Genomic DNA, 16,653 nt, shown 5'->3' with positions numbered 1-16,653 from the left:
CGGCAAACAAAAATCAGACACTCGACGAGAGTCGAGTCCTTCGAGACGGCTTCCTCGAGTGCGTCTCCAGGCCCACGTCACACGAGCAAACAACGGGGTGGTCAGCAAACACCGGGAAAAACGGGGAACTCTGGTGTCTCGTCCTCTTCGGCGTCCTGTTGCTCCCGTTTCGACGTCGGATTGGTATAGCCCGGCAAGCTGCGTGGGAATCGAGCTTAAAGTGACCGGCTTTCGGATACCGGATGCTTGTCCGGGGTTAATGGATCGGTACTGGGTCAATTCTTCGTCGAAAACGCGATGAAAACTGTCCAACGTCTCTCGGACCCTTTGTCATCCTCGGGGAACATTCGGAGCGGTGTTTACACGGCCAGCCGAAACTTTTGCTTTCACTCTGCTCTGTGAAAGGTCCCAATCTGCTACCTTGAAGAGTCGAAACGAATTTTCGAACCGTTCTTATAATTGCTGTCCGAGGTAGAAACACTTGGTTAACCAAGCATGTTCTACTCTGACGTCCTATCAACAATGTAAATAGATCACTCAAGGGCCTCATCAGAGACGAATTTTCAGTACGGTTAGTTTATTATTCATGCAGCTTGCATCAACGATCCATGGGGAAGATCACGAAGCTAGCAACGTCTCAGAGTCTAATTAATTCAGGTTCGGTCGCCGATGAAAAATCCTCTAAGAGGCATCAGCCGTAGCGTGATCCCCGACCGCATCCCCTCTGGGGTTGAAAAGACGCTCCAGCTGAAGGATCTCGTCGATCCTGGCCACCTTATCTTCCGCTCCACATCCTGTCGACTAAAGTGTCCCCGCATTATCCCCGGGTAAATCCGCGTCTTCCCCGAATCTGGAAAGGGTTGACGGCTGCTGGACGGGCTATTAGCCTGTTCGAGTGCCGGGGGTTGATCGTAGGGGTATTTTCTGGACTCGTGCACAAACTGGATCCCTCGTGATGCTTTGCGGTCGAAGGCTGTCCCCTGGTAGATCGTAGGTGAACCGTGGCTAACGTCGTCGAGACGTTACCTTTCGATGGTCCCCCTTCAACCCTGTCCGGGGCCCACGAAGAGAAGGGGACGAGGACTTGCGCAAAGGTGGTGCACCGATACACGGCGACCATAAGGGGGAACAACGAGAAGAAGAAGAAGAAGAAGACGAGAAGGAAGAAGAAGAAGTAGAAGAAGACGAAGGCTACGAGGAAGAAAAAGGCTGCCGGTAACAAAGGTCGGGCTGTGCCAGCCATTGACATCGCTCTGGGCCCCGGCTGTTCACGAGAGGACTAGATTTCACGAGCCAGCGATGCAAGATCCTTCAAAGGACGCCGACACGGACTGCCGCAAAAAGGATTCGCAAAAAAAAGAGAGAAGAACCGACGGGGGGTGGGGGTAGCCGAGGGACCAGCGGTGGGGGACACGCTGAAAGAGCCAGGCTTCTTTGCGAGACGCTGGCTTCCGCAGGCCCCTCTTCTTTTCTCAAGAGAAAAGGTGAGAGAGAACCGGGGGGCTAATAGAACAACCGAGGGCGAACGGGGAGGGAGGGCTGGACAGGGGGCGGCCGGGGCAACAGGGGGAGAACGACACGCAACTACTTGACGGCGAAATCCATCGCGATAACTTAATCCCCGGATTAGCCCGCCGCGCCGGTTACGAATCCTCGCGGAAATCCGATCGTCGATTCCCGTCCCCGCATACCCTCCGTCCAACCACCACCAAATCCTTGTGTTTCTCGTCGGTCGCTTGCTTGCTCGCCGAGGAAACACGGACCCCGCGTTTCCGGTCCTTTCGCAGGACCCTCGGACCAGGTTTCCGGGCCAGGACCGCTCGTCTGCGGAATTTCGCGCGAATTTAACCTCGACCCCCTGCATACCGCGTCGGGTCGACTCTGGACCAAGATTTCGAATTCAGTCTGCTGCATGCAGATTTTATTCGATCCTCTTATATCCATGTATATAGACAATTATTTTGCACAAAGATCCGCAGTCACCTATGTTTAATCTTAATCTAATTCTGTAGTAAGTGTAGACAAAAACGAATTTTATAGTTTAAGTAGTCCTAATTGTTATAGCTGTGAGAGTACCTTTGCTGTCGATCATGGTAAATTTTAAATAAAAATAAAATTGTGTCTGCGTCGTACATTTTAATTAAAATTGATAGTATACTCTCCTTGTTCTTTGAGTACGATTCGACCAAGGTCGAAATTCATTATTAGCAAGCAGAAATTTTTCCAAACGCTGCCCGATAAAAAATTAAAAATATAATCGTTCCGATCCCGAACAGAACGCGTGTTTTGATCGAACGTGATTCGCGAGATGATCGTCGATTTTTAGAGTGCGTGTACGCCTCTCGTCATCGTCGTGAGTACAGCCGCTAACGAGCTTCTAATCGGCCGATCGTTAGGGGGGGTCGTAAAGCTGGGCGAAAGTTAGGCGATTAATTGCGAGACTCGGAGCTCCGACTTAGTGGCTAAGTAAGTAAGTAATTGTTTGGTTGGCGGTACGTACAATACTTACAAAGTCGTGCTTGTCGCTGATGTTGTTGGTGAGTTTCAGCTTGTGGAAGCTCACGACCTTCTGCATCCATTGCTCGCCGGTGCTCGGCGAGTCCGGATGGATGTACATCCTCTTCGGCATTTCCGGGTCGGCCTTCCCCGCCACCATCCACCTGCTGCTCGACAAACACGTAGATTATGGTTAGACATACACGGGAACACCGTTACAGCACTGATAGGAACATTGGGGACAGTGCAGCGAGCTTTGTGCAGCTCCATTTTCACCGACTTCGAGTGAATTGGAAAGAAATGTTTATAAAATTGTTACTCGGACTTTTTAGTGTGAGAACAATCATTCAGAAATATACATATATTTTTACACGATAAGTAACAGTTATCGAGTTGATCAGTTTTCATTTCTATTTTTGGCGTGTTTGTATGTTTTGTATTTTCGACTTCGAGTGAATTAGGAAGAACTGTTTATAAATTAAAGTGCGAACACTAATTCAGACATATACTTTTGTAGAAAAGCTAGTAGTTATCCAGCTGATCAGTTTTTATTTTTATTTTTTGCAGGAACTAGCACAATAAAAAACACAGTTTACTGAATCATTGTTGTCACAAAACATAGATTCCGTTCAGAGGCTTGCGAGGTCTCGTTAACTCTCGATCGCTGGAAGGAAGAAGGTGTCGATGCCGAGGATCTGCCTCGTCCGGCCGATCCCTCTAAGCACCGGCTACCGCGATTGTTGTCTTTTAAGGGGAGGCGTGTCTAACCGTTCGCAGTCTGATCATCGCAGGTGGGTCAAACGACCGAAGGAAGAGGAACTCGTTCGACGAGTTCCAAAGTGGCTGCGGTCGCGTGATGTAATCACGTTCATTGTGGTCTCCGCGTTTCGATGCGCAGTCTCGACGTTTCTATCTGCCTGCTTGTTAGAAAAATCACTGTCGATCGTTCGAGGCGTTGGATACCACTCAATCCTCGTAATACCGGCAACAAAATTTTCTGTCTCTCATACTGCATTGTTCGTACTTGCCTTAACATGTTGACACGGTGGCAGTCAAAATGTTAACTCCACTTGAGTACAGTGTTGGTGTTAAGATCTCGGTGTATCATTAAGATATTATGACGATTGATACTGGGAGATGGAATCTATCTAATAACGGGGTTCGCTAGATCTAGATAAAACAGTGAAGATTGAAAGATTAGAGTCCAGGCTTTGAAATGATATATCTCTGGTGGACGAGAGAAAGAGTATAATCAAATGAATTATTAGTTGCGCTGACAAAGCACATTTAACTGTGACACGAGATCAAGTGTTAGATTCTGGACAACATGTGTTTCTTCTTCGTCTAAAGATTTATATGTTAATTTAGAAACATTCTTCTTCTAAGGACGAAGATTTATACGAGTCTGATCAAAATTTGTGTGCAGACACCTTAGCGTGTCTCGCGTCAAACCGCTCGGCGAGTATTATAAAACGGGAAATGTTCTACGTAACAACCTAACCGAGACAGTATCTGTTCCGGTACACTTATGGTCGGCCGCGTAGGCGTACCTCTCGCGGTTTCCGCAAAAGCGGAACGGTCTGGGCGCGTGTACCGGTGACAATGGAACAAGAACCGTGGTTCGCGGAAGGACCTAAATATTTCGCTGGAATCGCGGGAAATGCAGGGGAGGAGGGCACGGCGGTAACGATTTCGCGGTTGCAAAAAGCCATCGGACGCCGAGAACGGCTACGGAATAGGATCCCGTTTCATTCATTCGCGTGGGAATCGACGCCGTGCCGCGGATTCGCCATTTACGCTCTCCTCTGCTCCGGTGCCACGGGTCCGCTTAAGGAGCCCGGATCGCTGACGCGTTTCCTCGGATTCCGCCGCTTTGTCTCGAAGTCGGCCGCACGAATTTTCCCCGACAGCTTTCCCGGGAGGACAATTATGTTCCGTTTAACACCCTCGCGACGCGTCGGAACGCGTACGCTCGCCGCTTCCGGCGAACCACAGCCGGCGTCGAACAAGAACCAAAGGAAAAACCGGCCGGCAAAAGGCTAAACGCGCCTGATTGTTCGCCGATGTGCCTCGTGAGAACGCGTGTCTGAATCCCCAGGCCGCGAGAGATCTTCCGGGAAGCCTTGATGACGGCTAAACGACCCGCGGAACGCTTTGCTCCGCGCCCGACTACCGATTGCCCCGCGGAGCGCCCAAGCCACGCCCACTTCGCACGGCTCGGCAAGCAAATTCACCGAGCAAAGTTTCCAACCAAGGTTCTAGACTTCTTGCAGCTGGATTTTTAGAAGATTGAATCTAGGTTACTTTCTAGAATCTAACAAGGGAAGGACACCAAGTGCCCGACTTCGATTTTGATGATCTTTTGTGAGATCCCTAATGATGTCTGACAAATATTATCAACGAAATATCAACAAAGTATGAAAGTTTAATTGTATATATCTTTAAAACTATTGAGTAACTACACCTGATATTTTGCAGACATCATTAGGGATCCATATGCTATTGTCTCACAACAAATTATCAAAATCGAAGTCGGACACATGGGGCCCTTCCCTTGTAAGACAGACTCTGTAGCCTGTAGGCATCGAGAGCACCCAAGCCACGCCCACTCTAAGCGCAGACGACAAGCTACCTGTTATACCAAATCGAAACAATGACTTCTAACACTCTGAATCAATCAAAATAAAATGAAATAAATACTCCTCTTCACAGTTGAAACACCTATGGTCTCATCATCTTCGTTCAACGACTAAATTTGCGAGGAGGAGAGTCCAAACAGATAAAAAGAATATTCCCGGATGATCGACACTGTTTTAATCGAGCCCCAATCCTCCATTTTCATTTTTCATGTTAACGCAGAGGCGAGAAATCGAAATGAAATGATTAGCGGTTTCGAGAGCCTCGACAAAAAGAAGGCAAAAGGTAACCATGCAATTAACAGGGAGGTAACTCGAGCAGCCGAGTTCAAAGCGGGAAATCGTTTCGCGGAGATCGTTTTCGGCGGATCGAGACGCCCGATCGGTATTGCAATTTCGCGCGCATAAATTTCTGACGGGCCACGTCCGAAGCGTTAAGTCCGAAAACACGCGATAATCACGCCTCCCGGACTGTCCGAGCGTGTAATTTCGGGCTGGGTCTCGGGCCGGGCTTCTCGTTTTTCTCGGAGGCCCCCGCTGCTAATTCCCCGCGAATGTGTCACTATAATCAAACTTTTCGAACGTGATCGTTTCGAAATATAAATCTCCTCCGGAGAAAGTCCGTGGCGTTGAATTACAGTGCCCCGGACCTCGGCGATAAGACAACTCTCCGCTGTTTGCAACTCGTAACTTACAAGTAGAAATTTATTATTCGCCGCGTCGCCGTGGAAAGTTTCGCGCCGGACAATCGCGATTTCCTCGAAACAGGGTAACTCTTGCAAACAACCGGCACCACTAGCGACATCTGTGCGAAATTTTTACGTCGAATTTTTGCGTTGTATATATTAATTTCTGTTCCCACGGTTCGAGATAAAAGAACAAGATGACTAGGCCAATGTTTTCACAAAGCAGCGGATTTCTTGCGAAAAATTGCCCGCACTTTGTTACTTTAATAAAAAGGGAAATGATCGAGGCATGCAAATTTGAAACGGAGAAGAAAAAGGAGAGCGTAAGGGGGCAGCGAATTTTGTGTTGACTCGAGTAAAACGACTTTCACCGAACGCCGATTCTCACTTCATCATCATCATCATTATCGTCATCATCATCATCACCCCGACGATGATCGCCGGGGTTCGTCCCAGAACAGGAAAAAAGTAACTCATCTCCGCGGGCTGATCGCAGAACGCGCCACCAACGCTGTAGCGACCCACGAAGGCATCGAATAATCAGATAATTGCATTAATTCACGTGTTCCGAGAGGGCCGAGGCGATTCGGGGAACGGTCGGGATCGTTAACGCGTCCCGCCCGTGACAATTACACCTTTATGAGTCCGCGAGAGCGTAGACATTTGCGAACGGTTACACACACTGCCCGACTATTTTTCTAGGATCAATTCACTTAATTTGTTAGTGGACTACGGATTTCGTGCATTTATGGAGAAATAAATTTCATTTTTACGAGACAACATAGACCAAACACATCTGGTAAAAGCTGCATAACAATTTAGAACCGCTGTTACATTGACTTCAACCCGTTTAAATGTTTTTCATTTCACAGCTGCATGTATCAATCGAGGTAGAAAATTTTAATTTCAATTAAACATCCGCAATCTACTTATTAACGAGAGTGGACCTGATTAAATTACTCACCTATTGTGGAACTTGTATCTGTAGTCATCTGCCGCGACGATGTCCAGCAGCAGCATGTATTTGGCCTTCGCGTCCAGCCCGGAAACTCGGAACTTCATCTGAGGGAACATCTGCCTAGACCCCGGATCAACAGATACATTTCGATTAGATATTAGCAATATTTCTATAGTAACTAAAATTAGAAAATATTCAGGAATTGAGTACTCTCTTTCAAGGAGTCGTGGCAGGATTAATCCGTAATTTAATGAAACCGTTTAATGCACGCGTCGTGCAACACCAGTTTTTATTGTGGCAATACTAGACGATTTTTAACTGTCTTTCGCGTGTCATTTACATCGTGTTAACCTATGCAAATAACCTCGTTTCGAAGAACACGTGTATCACATCATTTACGTATCTTTACCTAATCAAAACCTATTACTCAAGCAAAAATCCCTCATTTTTAGTTTCATTAAATATATATGAAATTTATATAAATTTTTCCAGTTTATTATAATTTTCAAAACATTTAATATACCCTTTATAATATTAAGCTTTATTATTATTATACTAAACCTAAACAAACTATTAAATTTAATACAAATAATATTAACCCATTCAACAATATTAATTCTACACAAATCCCACTAATTTTATATAAAATTTATATGCTATTATTAAACTAATTATATAAATAATATTACCCCTCTCAAATAATATTAATTCTACATAAATTTACTTCTTTCACACACAATATAAAATTAATTTTCCATCATATATGTAGCCATACATCATTTATGTAGCTTGGTCTGTTGAATATTATTGGTCATCGAACTTCCGTGTATAATGGTATCGAGTTCTATGGGAAAAAATGTACTATAGGCGTAATGAATCAGCAATTGAGCGATGGAGGACATCGAAGCAAGGGCGTCGGTGGCCCTGGTGAGGGCCATTTGGGCCAGGTCGGTCGAATTTCGCGGTGCGGGCCGCAAGAACAAGAGCGGTTTCTTCGAAAAACGACGTTCGATTCCGCGTGGCCGAGGCTCGCGCGGTATTTTCACGAAGCCGCGGCATTCCTGTCGCTGCCAGTGTCTTACAAAGCCCGCGCGGAAAAAGTGAAAACACGCCGGGCCACGAAATGCCTTGTGCGGCATTCGGCGTCTCGCATCTCGCGTTGCATCGCGTAGCATCGCGCCGCATCGCAGAAGGCGCCTTTTCTTCGTGCACGCCGGGGATTATAATTCCCCGACGTGCACCAAGTGCCTCCCTAACTGCTCGGCACTGCCAGCGTTCGCCGCGTGCTGTGCTGCGCGATCGTCGTTTCTCGCTCTCCGACTCTCTGTCTCTCTTGTGCTCTAGAAGGATCTGCTTTTTATTCCGGGGAACGCGCGGGCCCGCATCTGACAGCGGCGACGATTGACTCGTGCACGTTTCTATCCCGACCTCTCGGCATTCCGTCGAGTGTCAGGGACAAGCCAACACCGCGACTGGGGCCCGTCGATCGCGATTTAGATCCCTTCTGCCTCGGCCACCTGTCCCTCAGCCAACCATAATTTTCTAAAATATTGAAAACACTTGTTTTCCAGAAAGCTAGACAATGTACAAGCGTCAAATGCATAAAATCAGCATTTTACGTTGAAATCTCTTGCATACATCACAAATCAATTAATTTTACATTAACATGGATCGAGGATCGTGCAAGAAGGTAGTTGTCTCGCGTTTTGGCACACATCGCGAAACAAGAAGCGGCGAAGGGAACACGTCCGCGAGGACCGTTAGCCAAAGGGCTCTCGAACGTCGACGACCGATCCGTTATGGGAAATCCTGGTCGATAAATGGACGAATTAAAATTCTCTTCCGCTCGGTTCGAAAGCAACGTTCGCAAAAAAGAGAAGCTACGCGGCGCTATGCTCGCAGAAACGGTTCGCCATTATGGATGCCGCGCGACTCCCTAAAGAGAAATCGCCGGTGTCTGTCCTCCCCACCCTTCTGTTCGTGAACCCCTCGCCCCTCGGTCCCCGTCGTCGAATTATTGTACTTTTGTATGCTAACGGCGCGAGTATCCCTTAAACGTCGCCGTTATAACGGCCGGGGGGAGACCAATTACGGTAATTAGCCGCCATAAACGAGTAGTGTCTGAGAAAGCACCTCTCGTGGTCGCCCCCTTCGAGCGAACAATACGTTGTTGCTCGGCCGCGGTTCCCCGATAAATATAAGACAGCGCGTCTCTCCGTGGACATCCGACGCTCGGGATATCCTCCATTGTTCCCAATTAGAGAGCTCTAACTAACGTGCACGCTCTCTCGGACTTATACTCCGCGAGACTATACATATTTCCATCTCGGTTTGGCTCGCCGGAGTCTCCGTGTAAATTGGAATGTTTGCTACATTCCCCTCTCTCGACGAGGCTCTTTGTACTTCTCCGAAGAGAGCGAGCGAGACGAGGGATATTTAATTTTAATCCCGGCGATCGAGCAAGATCCAAGTCCAATTTAAAAGTTCATCAGGACACCGAGCGCGGAATTTCACTCGAACCTTTCGGCCGATTTGGAAACCTCTGATATCGACTCGCTTTATACTACGTAACTTCGCCCACTCCTCGTGATCATCTTCTACATTTCGTTTAGAAGTTCGCGAGCATTGGAGAGATTGCAGGAAATTACAAGCTCGGAATGATCGAGTTTCCTGTGCACCTTTTTGCGAGAATCGTTGGAGGAGGCTACAATAATTCAGTGACTGATAACACCCGTTGCAATTCCGAAATCTTTGAAGTTACTTGTGGTCTTATCTATTTCGTTTAGAAGTTCGCGGGCATTGGAGAGATTGCAGAAAATTACAGGCTCGGAATAATCGAGCTTCCTGTGCTCCTTTTTGTCGGAATTCTTGGAAGAGGCTACAATTATTCTGCGACTTCAGTATTCCCTATTTCGTGTAGAATTTTCCAAAGATCCTGGAGAGACACGATCGCAAAAATGATCACGTTTTTGCCAGAGTTGTTCAACGAAAACTAGAATCCACCGTTCCCAGATTCGGGCCCCGAACGATCGGGGAGAGGCGATTAAAATCCGCGCGGCGGGAAGGATTAAGGATCGGTTGTCAGAGGAGGCAGTTGGCCGAGGACGATCGTAAACGGCGGATCGGATCGACGATTTTGGAACTTAGTTGCGCGCACGGTGTTTCGGCGGAGCGTGTGAGCGACTGTAATTACATTACATCCCCGAGGAAGGAGAGAACGGATCGCGGAGAGCTGTCTGGCGCAATCTTTGCTCGTAATTGGCCAATTTTTGGCATCACGGAGGCCGTGGCAGGGCTCCGCCCGCGAACTTCAGGGAGCTCCTCGAGGCACGGGGTAGAGGCACAACGGAAAGAGAACGCGAGGAACGAGGAAGGAGAACCGAGAGAAAACGAAGGAGGCACAAGGAGGCCCGACGACGACGTGGCGTTGATTTTTATTCAGAGGCCTCCTCCTCGCTCTTGCGCTCACGGGTCGGTTCAACCACGCGAACTTCGTAATTGCGCGAAGGAGAATAACGAAGTTCTCGCAAGACTCGACTAATCTCATTCAGAAAAAGACTTTCTTGCCGGTTGCTCGGCCGCCACGCCGCACCATGCGCCGCGCCCTTTTCAGAAGGGGATTTTTCGGCGTGAATGTCGGCAGGTTCGCGGTTCGTTAAAGCGAGTTGCTCAAGCCGAGCGGATGAATGGAAGCTCATCGGCTCGTCGATGCGTGGCTCCCGATTTAGATTTATGTTTGCACAATGTTTAACGTAGACACACTGCAAATCTAATTTTCAAATCTAAAAAATTATTCGGAGCAAAGGAGCTCCAATGTACTAGCTGCGAACACAATAATACAGCAAGAGGTTCATTGCGGCTTCGACAGCGAAAAGAATTTTTTGAAAAAAAGATCCGTTTCTTCTGTTATTTTCCTACTAAAAAATTATTCGGGGCAACGAGATCGTTCGGCGCACAATTTCCCACAGATTCGGGCAACAAAGACTCCAGAAACGTTGCATAGTAAGTCGACGCAATCGATGGAGACTCCCAGCGGAAGTCGCGGACAAGACACCCGAAAATCCGAGGCTCGACGAGGGCTGGAATCGGTCGATTTTAAAGGCCTGTTAGGGATCCTGGTAGCATCTGCCTACTGTCCTGAATATCCTGACGAAGGGCGGATCGATTCTCATTCACGTGGAGCACGCTGAAGGACGCTAAGCCGGATTATCCCGGCTATGCGAGCCAAAACATCCCGCGAGAGGATACGCGATACCGACGCGCGTGTCTGGATCGAAGCCTAAAATTACGCACGCCGATTTCTCGGGAGAAAAGGATCCTCTCGAGAGGCTCCGAGGAGACTCGTCGTCCAAGTAGAAAGCGAGAGAAATCTATCCGACGTCCACCTGGATGGAGCTTGTAAAATTCGCGAATTCTGGGAATCCATGAATTGGATTTCTAGGTGCACAATTAAAATGGTTAAGAAACGATATGGTTGTCTATGTGGTCCCTGTATATCTTGCAATTAATTCAAACGATTTTTCTTTGCATGAATATACTTATTAAGAATCCAGAGAAGCATCGTCGCAGAGACGCGAGGAACAATCGCAGGGGGTTGGAGAGCGGAGGGAGAAAATCGGGAGCGATCGCGAACGATCGAGGGAATTAATCCGGCGTATCTAAACCGATCGGCGACGCACTCCCGCGCTTTCGTAACGAGCGATCCCGATAAACCGGCTTCCCTGGACGCTGTCGGCACGGCGTTGCACCAATTTCCCGTCACATAACTCACCGGGGGCCCGCGTGCCGCGGCAATGAGCAAATTATCTGGCCGGGAACGACGTCGTACGAGGCTGCTGAAAGCTGTAAATCGTCTGATAAAGCTCTTTGAGCGACCGAAAACTGTAACTTTTTAAGCCCGGCCGATAAGGGACAGAACGGGGGCCAAGAAAGAGAGAAGAGAGAAGAGGCGGCTGGTTTCTCTGGACCGATGATGCCACGGACATTAAAAAGAACCGAGGCGCACGGAGACCAACCGAGTAAGAGAGAGAGGAGAGACTGAGGGGGAGAGAGGGGGCAGTTTTTGGTCGATGAGAAAGGGCGTAACCCCGTGACATTCCTTTGAAGACGAGGCGTCCTCCGGTTTAATGGCCCCGCGCTCGAACAGATTACGGGAAAAGAAGCTCGGGCCCGAGCGGCGCGGCGCCGTTTTTCGGAACGCCGACACGTGTTCGGGCTTACGATCTTATAAGCGAGTACCATTTCTCGCCTCGCGGGGTACCCTCCTTGTTTCCCACTCCGTCCTAGGGAATAAATTCCACCGACAGATATTTCCTTCGGACGCCGGTTATTCCACGGGAATGAGTTACGTCTCGCGTGGAGAAAAAGTTATTAACACTTCTTCGAGGCTACGATGTCGAAACGATCGGCCTGACCCTCGCTGCACGGCGCCGGGTCCTCGGTGACCCGGACGCTAAGCTGGCGCCTCTCGCTGTCATTCTTCTCTGACTTTGACATTTAACGAGCCTCTACTCCGGGTTTAAAAATGCTTCACCGTGTTGCGTTTTAGTGAAATTTGTAGCCCCCAGAGGATTAACGTGATCACTGCGAGACCATTATCTTAAAAGATCTCGTAAAATCATACTAATTAAGCTAATAAAACTGGGACCGCAGGGTTGAAGTTTAGTGCTGCGATTGCTTGTTTAAGCCGTTCAGACGAGACTGATACTAATGAGATTTAGCTCGAGCAATTTGCTTGTGGCAGAAATTAGTTTTCAGAGGTGGATCTTGTGCGACCCACATATCATTCGCGTGACAGTGATCGTGTTAAGAGAATCGTTGCCATGTGACAAATTTTAATTTTCTACTTCTTTCTGCAATTTAACCCGGTCTTTTCGTTACAAGTCAGGGTATATTGTTGGTCGAAGGACTCCAGCCGCTGTTCTACGGAAAAGTACCAAATTCGCTCGCAGCACCGAATAGAAAGTGTCTCTGTAATTCCACTCCTCGAGAAATACTCTATGCTTAAGTGACTCCTGATAATCATTCCCCTGTCGCAATGCTCTGTATCAGTTTCAGCTATGAAATTTCATATGACTCTATGTTTCAGAAACCCGGAGTCGACAGCGAGTCCGAAGACGTGTTTGCCATCATCCTTCGTCGATCGCAGCGCCGTCTATGTAGAGGGCGCTGCTGAACGTTCGTATAACAGGCCAACTATGATCGTTGCTCTTGACGAAATTGCAGATTTTCAAGAGAAACGAAAATTGTATAAATCGCAAGGTTTTGAAGAAAGGCTTGAAGAAATCGACAATGAAATAGCGTTACTGAATGACGGTAGAGAACGTCGAGCAACAATTCTGAATGGCGCAGCGCCAGAACTATGAAACCCAACACCTACAATGAAATAATGTGCCTGAACGATTGTAGAAAAAGTTGAAGAACACAAAAGGGCTTCGAGGAGGAAGGGTTCGGTGTGTCGTGGCGCCACTGTCCGTTGTACGATGACAAGCAGCGTGGCGACTTGCGGGACACCCGGTGTACACGACGCGGTCGCCGTGTTTCCGCAGTGTGTGGCAGGTGGAAGCGAGCTCTCGCTTCCAGGAAACCTCAGGAGCCCGCGGTGATGTGCGAGGACGAAGGGCCCAGGATATAAGCGCGGCTCGCAGAGCCAGCCACGTCCCTAAATTCTTCTCCCTTTCCCTTTGTCTCCGCGCGGCTCGTTCTCCCTTCGTCCAGGGTCCGAGCCACGCTCTCTATCCTTCTCTTGCCTCTCCACCTCACGGCCTCATGTCCTGTCGTTCTTTTTATTCGATAGTCCTCTCCGCGCCACAGTCTCGACTACTACAACCCCTCTCCCTCCCCGCCGCCACCATATTTGTTTCTCAGACGGCGCTAATTTTCGGCGTTACGGCTCTATCGGCCGAGGCCGATCTGGAGATCGCTTCGGGCTCGATCGTTCTCTTTCCATCTTTCAATCGGTTCTCTCTCTCTCTCTCTCTGGTTCTGTCGTTTCGGTATTTCGATGCTCGCCTACCGGGCTCGTTAACGAGAATCGAAGGAACAGAGGGGGGATCCAGGTTGGCGAAACGCGACGTGTCTCTCTAGCCCCGTGGAACACCTGTAGAACACCTTGCGTGCCTAGAGGACGCTACGTTGCGTAGCCTCTCCGCGGTCTCTCTGAGCAGAGATCGGTGACGAAGATTGCGACCTCGTCGCGCTCGACTTCTGCCTCCAACGGCTCCCGGGGTGAACGATTATCGAACCGAACCGTTTAACCACAACCGGCTTTTACCGCTGTGGACATTCGTCGAAGACACAGTGATGAAAATAATTCTCAAAAACGAGATAAAGTTGATGGGTTTAGGGAATGGAGCATCAAAGATAAAGGTAGTGACAGGAGCAGAGATCCGAAAGATCTGGAGCGCGTCGACAGACCGGGACGAATCCTCGGTCGAGAAAAACGCGGCTTTATTAAAGCGTTTATCGGGTTGGATCTCGTAAGCGGAGACCGCGTGGTCGTCGCGGAGGCTTGCGTCCGAGAGGCGGTCGATTGACGCGGTTTTACGCGCGTTCCGCGCCGATAAATCGAACGTTCAATCGTTATTTACGGGCCGTCATTACGCGCGACGCTCGCCGAAAGCGCAGATCCGCAACCCGGTAGCTTTCCAGTTAATTTATTTTATCGCTAAGCTTCGCCTACCGATGATTTGCCTCGGTCCGCGAGCCGGCCTCTTACCTCTCTCTCTCTCTCTTTCTCTCGCGCATTTTACTCTTCGGTCCCCGTGACAATAAAATTGAAAGCCCGCTGCGTTTTATGGCGAGATTAAAAAACACGTTTGGCTTACCGGTCGATTGCGGCGTGCAACGCGCGTCGTCGCTCGCATCCTTCTGCTCCTTCCCGAAGCCGAAACCAGAATCCTCGGAGCAGAACGCGGCAATCCGCCACGGAGATAAGAGGCCCCGGCGAATTTTATGAAGAATCTGCCGAACGGCGTGTCCGCTCAATTCCGAACAACCGCACGGCGCTACTAAAACCGCCGAGAACCAGATTCTCGACTCCCGGTTTCGCAATTATCGAAATCACCCGGACCCCCCTCGCCGTTCCCCGCGACAAAGGCGCCGCGGGAACTCGCGACGCTTCGATTTCGCAACGCGCCGATCGCTCCCGGCTTCTTTGTTTCTCGTACGAACCTACCACAGAGTCGGCCGGTAATTATCGGAGTTATAAACACGCTTTATTTCATTATCCGAACGTATATTATCGTAAGAACCTTGCCGAATCTTCGTGGATTCAATCTTCCCGATTTTATAAGGCAGTATACGCTGGTTGTATTAAGCGCGGGGCGGGTTTAGTATTAATTATGGAAATCGTGACGGTACTTTTGTCGAAAAAATTGCCGAATTAACGCATTCGCTCCGGTCTGTCGATATAAAGTTCTATCTCTTTGTTGTGGACGTCCAGCCAATAGGAATATACACTTGAAGGTGCGCAAGGTTGCGTGTTATGTCCACTGGTTTTACTAGAAAAATAGTCGAATTAGAATTATTAATGTAAAAGGGGACAAAACTTTCAGGAGGAGGACAATGAGATTGTCCCGGAGCTTCATTGTCTGGCGCTTCAGGAGATCGCAGGGCCAGATTAAAGGATCCAGGAGCGTGAAGCGCGGCGAGATCGCGAGCCTAACAGACGAGAACCGTTTCCATAAGACGGGAACGTGTGAAAGAGCGTCGCGGATGGAAACGCGTCGCGTTGCAAGCCGCGATGCATCGTAAACGCGGATAATGCGGGTCTCGCCTGTTCTACGAGGGAAAGCCGCATTGTCACGGGGGTGGAAGACGCGTCACACCCCCCCAGAAAAGCTCGTCAAGTGCGAACGCGAGGCGCGATCCCGTCTAGATGGGCTCGTCGCAAAATAAAAACCGGAAAGGCTGGTTTCACGGCTGGGATCGATGGCCCCGAGAGAACCGAGAAAAATGAAAATCTCGATCAATTGTAAATCAAGACATTTCCTGTATTATATGGAGAAGCAAGTGGAGCCAGGTAAGCAAAATGGCTGACATCGTTTGCTCGAGTTCGTTATTGTCATTGGTTGTCCTATCGTTCCGAAGAAACGATGCACCACGTAGTTTCTATAGAATGGACACCTCTCATTGAATATTTCAGGTAACCTTCGAGGAAAAGTTTCCTCCACGTGTGCACCGCGGAAGAATCGGGTTCGCTCGAATCTTGGTCGTACGGGTTGAATTCTGCTCGAGTTAGGTCGGGGTGGAGAAGTTCGACAGAACCGGAGCAAGAGAAAGTTTATTCCATACACTAATTACAAGGTAAGTTGAGCAGGTATACATAGTATAAATTCCCCGGGTGGAATGGGCTAGTTGTGCGAGAAGCAGCAGCTGAATGTGTACATGAATTCAGCAGGATCCAGCACAGTGTGAGAGACAAGCTAGAGGGTCTGAAAACGGTGGTCAAAGTTTAAAAATCATCTCGACACGCTTTCCACGAGACAGGATTCGAGGTGGACGATTCGTGCAGGCCGGGTGAGAAACAAAAGAGCGATTCGTTCCGGGTGGGGACGTGAAAAGTGAAATTAAATCGTCCGGTGCGACGATCCATCGACTTGCCCGCCCTCTTCGGGGCCCGAGGGTACCTGAAGAAGGGCCCCAGAAAACGTAAAACGTAAATTGCGTGGAGGAACAGAGCGCAACTTTGAGACAGTCCCGTGTCCTCTTCCCGTTCCCCTAAGAGGGGCCCTTCGTCGGTTCGCCCCCGTCGCAGGGATCCAGTTAAAAAAGTTCCTCGCCGCGGGGGTCCCCGAGCCGCGGCCTCGGGATAAAAGGGACCCACGAGGGCCCAAGAGGGGCCCCGAGGAGAGCCCCGGCGACTATCGGTTTCCCT

General features: G+C 49.1%; 1 protein-coding gene across 4 annotated transcripts in view; it reads right to left on the bottom strand.

Annotated features, from left to right (window-relative positions):
• The window catches only part of Bi (T-box transcription factor bifid), a 120,241-nt gene that overhangs the window by 66,213 nt on the left and 37,375 nt on the right, over window positions 1–16,653 (bottom strand). For 3 of the 4 annotated variants that reach the window (XM_076438589.1, XM_076438590.1, XM_076438592.1), the window contains exons 3-4: window positions 6,783–6,896; window positions 2,501–2,663 (exon numbers count right to left, since the gene is read on the bottom strand). In XM_076438589.1, the coding sequence (XP_076294704.1) occupies window positions 2,501–2,663; window positions 6,783–6,896 (277 nt within the window). The remainder of the gene's footprint in view (window positions 1–2,500; window positions 2,664–6,782; window positions 6,897–16,653) is intronic. The other variant, XM_076438591.1, reaches the window with a different exon arrangement.

The sequence above is a fragment of the Lasioglossum baleicum genome, chromosome 14 (assembly GCF_051020765.1).
Source record: "Lasioglossum baleicum chromosome 14, iyLasBale1, whole genome shotgun sequence".
In the NCBI taxonomy this organism is placed as follows: Eukaryota; Metazoa; Arthropoda; class Insecta; order Hymenoptera; family Halictidae; genus Lasioglossum; species Lasioglossum baleicum.
Note: the sequence above shows the minus strand (reverse complement) of the source record. Positions and strands in the feature narration are given on the sequence as shown.